Source organism: Macrobrachium rosenbergii, chromosome 1, assembly GCF_040412425.1.
Source record: "Macrobrachium rosenbergii isolate ZJJX-2024 chromosome 1, ASM4041242v1, whole genome shotgun sequence".
In the NCBI taxonomy this organism is placed as follows: Eukaryota; Metazoa; Arthropoda; class Malacostraca; order Decapoda; family Palaemonidae; genus Macrobrachium; species Macrobrachium rosenbergii.
Genome location: NC_089741.1, coordinates 71247008 through 71256023, shown reverse-complemented (window position 1 = coordinate 71256023; position 9016 = coordinate 71247008). Strand labels below are relative to the sequence as shown.

The 9016-nt window shown below is 37.1% G+C and overlaps 2 protein-coding genes across 2 annotated transcripts; both read right to left on the bottom strand.

Moving 5' to 3' along the window:
- Window positions 1–6146: 6146 nt before the first annotated feature.
- Window positions 6147–6917, bottom strand: LOC136840781 (protein FAM200A-like). Its single transcript, XM_067107667.1, has one exon. The coding sequence runs from the start codon at window positions 6915–6917 to the stop codon at window positions 6147–6149; it is 771 nt and encodes a 256-aa protein (XP_066963768.1).
- A 215-nt stretch (window positions 6918–7132) lies between these two features.
- Window positions 7133–7696, bottom strand: LOC136840776 (protein FAM200C-like). Its single transcript, XM_067107653.1, has one exon. It carries the CDS (start codon window positions 7694–7696, stop codon window positions 7133–7135), a length of 564 nt encoding a protein of 187 aa, XP_066963754.1.
- Window positions 7697–9016: the final 1320 nt, after the last annotated feature.

Sequence of the window (9016 nt, the reverse complement as noted above, 5' to 3'; positions counted from 1 at the left end):
TTTTTCTCAAGCATAAAGCTAGAAATGTCTTTTAATATCAAATCGTTCTACTTCAGAAATATATGTGGATATTTGTCACAAACATTAAGTTACACACGGCGTTTTAAACATTCAAAGGAACACATCTTCACTTCTTTAAGGAAACCACAAGATATCTGTGAGAAGCAATGGTAAAAACTAGCGACAGAACCCTCCTGAATACGACACAAAGTACAGGCAGTGAAGTGATCCAAAACTCTCAGTCAGAGACGGAAATCATGCCCTCGCTCAAGCCCTTGGTTGCACATCGCGGCATACAGCGTGTCCGTCGGAGCACCAGAAACGCCCTAGGTGCTGCACTGAACACATACACACATACAGTATATGTATATATATATATATATATATATATATATATATATATATATATATATATATATATATATATATATATATATATATATTCAACAGGCGGAGGATTCTCAAAACCCAGTAATACAATGAAGGGAGGGGAAGCACACCAACAAGTCAAGAAAGTCATATTTATTCAATTGCAAAGTTTTGAAGCCAAGCAGCATCATTGTCAAGCTACAAGTAATAATACCTAGTTAGTACAATAAAATTAAGTGACAAATATTAAAATACACAATATGAATTACATTAAAACAAGCAAAGTTAAAAATATGAATAAGGACCAACCGTTGAGTATTGAGGCAGAGGAAGGACTGACCAAAAACGTAAACAGTTCACGAGAGATAAAGAGGTGTAGACGTGGAATGGGTGTTCAGTGTGGGGACCAGTTTTTTAATAAATAATGATTCATTAATTGTTAAAAGTTTGTGATTAGAGGCTCTGCCCAAAACCTTAAAGTCTTTGTACTGAATAGAATGTTTGCATTTATCGGCATGATCCCTTATGTTGGAAAATTCGGGATTTGAAAGTTTAGTGCCAGTTCTATAACTGACAGCTCTATGACTGTCGATTCACACTTTAAGTAACCTGTGTGTCGATCCAATATAGGTTCCTCGACTACATCGAGGGCAAGTAAACTTATAAATAACACAAGAGGTCATTAAAGGATTCAAACGGTCTTTGAACCTGAAAAGGCTACCGATATTCAGTGGTTTAAAGGTATAATTTTGATTTTCACGGCAGGGAGATGACGGGATATTAGAGATTGGAGTTTTTTTTATAAAAGATTGTGTCGTGAATAAAAGGAGGGCTGGAATAGAAAGGTAGTTTAGGAACGTGAGGAGTAGGATGACGTGGAACAAAAATATTATTTAAAAATTTGGAGACATGTTTAAAGAATAAGTGGGTGGGAAAGCAGTTGCTGTTAAAGTATTTTTGCAGGAACGTGATTTCATTGTGGAAAGCTTGCCAACCAGAGGATAAAGCAAAGGCTCGGTGAAGCATGGTTAATATGGAATTAATCTTAAAATCAAAAGAACAAAAACTATAAAAATTTGTACCAAGACCAGTAAATGTCTTTTTTCTAAAAACAGAAGTAGGGAAGCCTTGACGGGAACGTATTATTAAAATATCTAAAAAATGCAACTGGTTGTTAGTCTCGTGTTCAATCGTAAATTTAATATTGGGATTAAATGAATTAATGAAAGCTAAACACCTCTCGGCGTCAAACTGACTTCTAAAAAGTGAAAATGTGTCGCCCACATACCGCTTATAAAATAGTGGATGGTCACTAAGGGGACAAGTATCAAGCATGTGCTCTTCCAGTAAGCACATGAAGATACCGGCGAAGATGGGTCCAAGAGGAGAGCTCATAGCCATACCATCAATTTGTGAGTAAGAACAACCATTAAAAACAAAAACGGTGTCCCGCACCGCTAGATCTAAAAGTTTCTTGAAATCGTTCTTGCAGAACCCTTTAAAACGAGACTCATCCATAGGAAAAAGCTTATGTAAAATAATATCGATGGTCTGTTGTACAGGTACATCCTTAAATAAAGACTCGACATCGAAGCTTACCATAACAAGATCCGAGTTCTGAGCAAGAATAGTATTTTTGAACTCATATGAATTCTTAAGGCTGTAAGGATTTTCAGCCAAGGGGGCAAGCATGGAAACTAGATATTTTGCTAGTTTGTAATTAGCGTTATTATAAGACGCTAAGATAGGGCGGATAGGAACATCACCTTTGTGGGCCTTTGGTAGGCCGTACATTGAACCATAGGATGACCCTGAGCTGTACAGGGACTGATAAGTGTTCTCAGTGATAATGTGTTTGTCTGTGTGTGTGTATGTGTGTGTGTTAAACCCTTACATGAAGGACTATGTTCTCCTACCTGCAGAAGTTGGCATTCGTGACCAAAGAACAGCATCCCTCTCTCTTTTGTCAGCGCTACTTCCCTCTCTCTCTCTCTCTCTCTCTCAAGCGCTCTCATGAATTCTAAGAAAACCTACATCTAATCTAATGTTTATAAATCAAACCTGGTATACAAAAATAAACTTTGTTCCTCAAACTCAACATAAGACCGGTTAAATGACTGATAAGCTAATAGCAGATTATTAAACCACTACTTCATCAGATTATTAAACCACCATTTCAAAGATTATTAAAACATAAGGGAACAAAATCCCTATTCCCCAGTCCTTCACTAAATACTCCATATTACCTCAAAGGGTTTGAGTTATTAATTCTAATTAGGACAGATGTCTAACCAGCCTCCATGCTTTTGCGCATTTGTGCATGGCTTATCCATGATACATCTGTAGAACAAAGAAATACCTCTCATTAAAACCAAAATCAAAATAACCTGGGATATTTCCCACAACACCACAAAACATGTTAAAGAAAATGCGTAGACAATAAACAAAACTCAGACATAAAAAATTATAAAAGACACGGCAGGTTACTAAATGCTGACTTACCCTCTCAACAAGTAATTGGGCTTGGAATTTCACTGTCTATTCTAATCAGCTCCCTCAACAGCAATGAGACGTGTTTCACAAAAAATCTCCCACTTCCCTTATCGGTCACTCCCAGTAGATACAAACGAACATACACCACTGCCGTGGCACAACCATAATCTGGATTTCTAACCGGATTAAAGCTTGTAGAAGATTCCATGCTGACACTACTTCCGCTCCATGTGTCACTGTGTCCAAAGCACTTCCAATCAGGTGGCCAATGCTGAATTGCTCTGAATGTGCTAAATCCGAAAACGACCAAGCATTCACTCTCGCACTGAATGACCTCTGCACTGAATGACCCATTATCATGTTTATTTATATATATATATATATATATATATATATATATATATATATATATATATATATATATATATATATATATATATATATACATACATACAGAGTGGTTGCTAAGCCTTTCAACACAATGGTAGTTTACTAACAGAATGATGAAAAATATAAAAATAAGTATAAGAAAGTTTGTATAATTGACAGATGACATATAGATATCCTTGAGGACGGCGATTATAAGGAACAGATGCACCTGGAATCCAACACTGTTGAAGAATTAGCGGACCTACTAAAGCTAAGGTAAATTTTTAGAGCTTTTACAAAGGATTAGGCCCAACTGGCTCTAAAGCAGGGAGGAGTCAAAGGATTATACAGAGGAAGAGACCAACCACCAAATATTACCTTGGAATGAATAAGCTGATTGCATAATTATAAAAGTACAACACATTTTCTCCTTTTAGTAAAAAATAAAAATATTGCAAATAAACATAAAAAAACTATTAAATATACAGATACATAGAAGACATAAGGTAACTAATTAGTTATTAAGTTAGTGATTTTATCTTTGAGGTCATTCTTGAACACTTTACTAATGCAGGGGTCAAAATAATACATGCCAGAGCTAAGGTTGAAATTACAGCTGGAAGTTAGCTGTATAATTGCAGATCATAAAAGAGTTCATGAAGAGAAATCTTTCGATCTGGCAGTCACTGAATTGTCTGTCCAATTGATCCTGTGTGAGTTTTCACTTAAATGAATGAATATTGTATTAGATGTTTGCCCAGTTTTGACAAATACTTATGCTTCTTAATTCTCACTTCTAAATCCTTACTTGATTGACCTATATACAATAAAGCAGAGCAGTCCAAGCATGGAATTTTATATATTAGGTTGTTGCTTTCCTTAGGGTGAATTTTTATTAACAATCCTTTTAGTGTGTTATAGCAAAAAAACTATGTCGATATTAAAAGATTTTAACAATGATTCTATGGTTTCAAAACCACTAAAATAAGGAACTAAGAATGTTCTTAGGGGTTTCTTTCTCCATGTTACTTTCACTATAAAACTTTTTGCTGGCTTTATTATAGCAAATATCTAGTATATGTGAAGGATAACATATATCTGTCCCTATTTTTCTTATGTATTCCATTTCTTGATCCAAACACTAGGAACTGACAAGGTGCAAAGCTCATAAAAACATAGAACAAAAAATGGATATTTTGATATTAAGGTGGTGGGCTGAACAGAAATGGACATAAGTTAAGTTGTTGGTTGGTTTCCTATAAATACTGAATTTGCATTGAAATGGTTCTCTATGTATTAAAACATCTAAGAAAGGGAAGCAATTGTCTTTTTCTAATTCTAAAGGAAATTTAATGAATAGTACCTGGTTATTCTAATGAATTTTAAAGTAAATTTAATGAATGGTACCTGGTTATTCAAATTAGAGAGTAAATCATCTACATCAATACCTGTAGGCAAAACAGCTAAAATATCGTCAACATATCTATACCACTTTAAAGGAGTATAAACAATATTAGGTAAATATCGTTTTTCAAAAAAAAAATCCATATACAAGTTTGAGAGGAGTGGGGATAAAGGGATGACCATTGCCATACCAAATATTTTTTGGTATAATTCACCATTGAATATAAACTTAAACGCAAATGCACAGCCTAGTGAGTGAAATAATGTGACTTACAGGTAGAGGTAATTCATGATGGATTAGTTCGCTACTATGATACTCTAACATAGAATCTATAGGGACTCTAGTAAAAAGAGAACAAACATCAGAACTAACAAATCTATCACTGGGCAAAAAGTTATTTTGTTTTACTTGTAAACTAAATCTAGTGAATTGTATATGTGAAAATCGGAGATAGTTCCAAGTAATGGGCACAAGAGCTTAGTAATGTATTTTGAAAGTTTATATGACACCGAGCCAACAGTGCTGATGATAGGTTGCAAAGGATTATTTTCTTTGTGCGATTTTACTGATTCGTACACAGTTCTTCATTGGATGGGTCGATATCGTACTCGACTAGCACTCTCCTAGGCCCGCGTTTGATTCTCCTGCCGGCCAATGAAGAAATAGATGAATTTATTTCTGGTGATAGAAATTCATTTCTCGGTATAATGTGGTTCGGATTCCACAATAAGCTGTAAGTCCCGTTGCTAGGTAACCAATTGGTTCTTAGCCACGTAAAATAAGTCTAATTCCTCTGGCCAGCCCTAGGAGAGCTGTTAATCAGCTCAGTGGTCTGGTTAAACTAAGGTATACATAACTGATCCGTACAAGTAAGGTAACGAGGGAAATTTTTGCTTCGTGTCACTTGTCTTTATTCATACATATTCGGCACGTTCCATATCTTCGTGAATCAGTTATCCATAATGAGGGTCACGTTTACTTCCGCTATCCTGATTCCTCTTTTGAGATGCGTAGTTACTACCCTCTCCAAGTGTGTATGTGCATGCGCGTGTGATGGTGTGTGTGTGTAGAAATGCCTTAACTTTATTGTTCACACACACTACCAAATGAGTCCTCATTAAACAGACTGTACTTTTCGACAATTGCTAAGTATCTGGGCGTGACTTGCTAGACCAGTGGTTCCCAAACTATCTTACCTGACGCCCCCTTTTTGCTTCCAGTAGACTCCTCTCTTTTTTTTATATGAAATGATTCTTACATTATTTCTTAGCATTGTACAGGAAAACAGATTTCTGTTTGTATTACATTTTAATAATGAAAGCCACTCAAACAAATAATAGTACATTCCAGTAACTAAAAACGAAACATTTGGTTCAAAGTGAGCGAAAAAAAGTTTGAACATTAGCAAATTGGCAAAACTGAGTTGCAATTTTAAGAATAGATAATTTGAAAACATGGCATATAATATTTGGAAATACTTATGAGACTAAGGCACAATTTCTGGTCAAATTTAGTGAGATGGATGCTGCTGCTTCTTCCTCACAAGATCAGAAATTCTAGGATTGAAGGATGACAGCGCACAACGCAAGTCATTTCCTACATCAAGTCGGTTGCGCTGTTTTGTTTTCAGAACAACAAGAGCTGAAAATCCTGCTTCACAAAGATAAGTAGAAGAAAAGGGAAGAATCACACGAAGTGCTTCTTCACCTACTTTTGGGTACATGGTGAGATATTTCACCCAAAACTCTTCTAACTTCATTGTTTCAAAGTCCCTTTTCGCGCTCGAGTCACATTTCAAATCGATGGCTTCCTCTTGCAGTGATTCCAGTAGCAACTCCACATCAGTGTTAAATGGATTCTGCACTAATGTCCAAAGAGAATTCTCCATTGAGACATCTGGAAAATAGTGTATAAATTCCTCAGCAAGGGAATCCAGATGTGATAAAACCTCTTCTGTCACTTCATATTGCTCAATTTTTCTCTTCTCAGACAAGAGCTCATTCAGATGTGAGAACGATGAAAAGTTCCCAACTTGTACTTTTCTTTTCCAAAGATGAATTTTTTCGGTGAAAGCTCTGATTACATCAGAGTGTGCAATGATGTTTGTGTTTCTTCCTTGTAACTTCAAATTGAGGTTGTTGATAGCCTCAAAAAAGTCCACAAGGTATGCTAGTGAGAGCTGAAGGTCTTCCTCTCTGAATGCTTCATACAGTTTGTCTTGTTTCTGCTTCTGCAAGAAAATTTCCACTTCATCCTTGAGCTCGTAAAGACGACTCAGCATGTTTCCCTTGGAAAGCCTGCGGACTTCGGTGTGAAACAGGAGAGTCTTGTAATCAGTGCCCAAATCTGAGCAAAGAGCTGCGAAAAGCCTAGAATTCAAAGAGCTATTCTTTACCTAATTCACCACTTTTATTGCCAAATTCAGTGAACTGCGTAGATTACCTGGCAGAGTTTTGCTTGCTAATGATTGTCTGTGGATAACACAGTGAGTCCCAGTTACAGCAGGATTTTTTCTTTCACCAGTTTCCCAGAGCGAGATCCAGTCATTGCTGGGGCACCATCAGTACAAACACCGACTAATTTTTCCCATGAAAGACCGTACGCATGGAAAAACTCATGCACCTTTGAAAAAACATCGATGGCCTTTGCTGTTGTCTCCAGTGCTGCTGAGAAAAGAATTTCTTCTTTCACAGTTCCTTCATCCACGAATCGAGAATAAACAAGCAGCTGGCAGAGGTGAGCAACATCAGTACTTTCATCGCACTGTATTGCAAAGAAGCCAGATGCTTTTATTTTGTCCAAAATTTGTTCTTTTATGTCTTCTGAAAGTTCATCAATGCGACACTTCACTGTGTTATCCGATAAGGAAATCTTTGATAACTTTCTTTGGCCTTCTTCCCCAAGCACAGTATTTGCAGCTCTCAAAAGGCAGGGCTTTAAAAGAGTCTCCCCCACAGAGTGAGGCTTCTTTGCTTTTGCAATAAGTAGTGACAGCTCGTAAGATGCTTCCACTAGTTTCCACGTTTCATGATGAAAAACACTGCTTGAGTCCAGCTTCATATGATTCAGCTCATGCAGTTTAGCTGTGAAGAACTCCTTTGGCTTTTCTTTTAATGCTTTGTGGTTTGTGCTCAAATGTCACTCCAGACGCCCAGGTCTTAAGGCGTCATTATTGAGGACTGTATGGCATATGACACACTGAGGGAGATGAATTCCATTCCTCTCTGTAACAGTGAAGCCATACTTGATATATTCATCTGAATACTTTCTTTTCTTTGCTCCAGACATTTCTGCAAAGTGAAAATAGCAACAAATTTATAATCTGCACCATGGAACAACTAAGTAGTTATATAACATACCGTATTCGTACTGGCATGCACCACACCACACATTCATATAACATAGGTCACACAACTGGAAATCATAAATCTGTAACATACCACACATATTCAGCACACAACGTGGTTTATATCTTAACAATAATGACAATGAGAACAACAGCGGAAAATACAACGAGAAGAAGCAAACGAAGTAAAACTACACGCACGAAAATGCTCAGTCATACAGTGCACTTAATTTCTCACACACACTTAATTCGCCGCCTATACTGGAATCAACGCACACACTTCACCACATACATTCAAACTAGCATACAAAACTCACAGCGTATTATTCACCTTTCACACTTTCGATCACAACGAGTATTTCACACAATCAACAAGACATTCCATATTGCATCGTTCTACCCTTGCAAATCGTCAAGGTTACAATGTCACTCATACACGCCCACATCGTCCCCGTTCACCATATCATATACTACACATAAAAACACATGCAATTTCAGTTGACCACTGCTACAACAACCATCGATACGCAACTGACAACAACCATCGATACACACAAACAAACATTTCAGGTATGATGTAAGAACGTGCTGAAAACGCTGACACAATTATACGCAGCAGAACAGCCATTGTAATATCACATATGAAATCACAATAACACTCGATAATCACATATGGATTGAAGAGTGAAATAAATCCCTACCGTGGACAACGGGAATATGTGCTCGGGTTGACGGGATGGAGTATTGGGAGTTTGTGACGAGTCCCTCAGTGGCGTCAGTTGGTTGGTGTCAGTGACGTGTCCAAAACGTGTAAAGAGAACTAGCTTAATAGAAAACGGGTTGGAGTGACTGCTATAATTATACTTTGCATGTATGTAATGACAGATATTTGTAATTTTAATGATTTTATTATTCTATTAAACAAGTAATTTCGAGCAGATGACTTCACGCCCCCCTTGTATCGTCCTCACGCCCCCCTAGTGGGGCGCGCCCCCCAGTTTGGGAACCACTGTAGCTAGACGAATGTTCCCTTC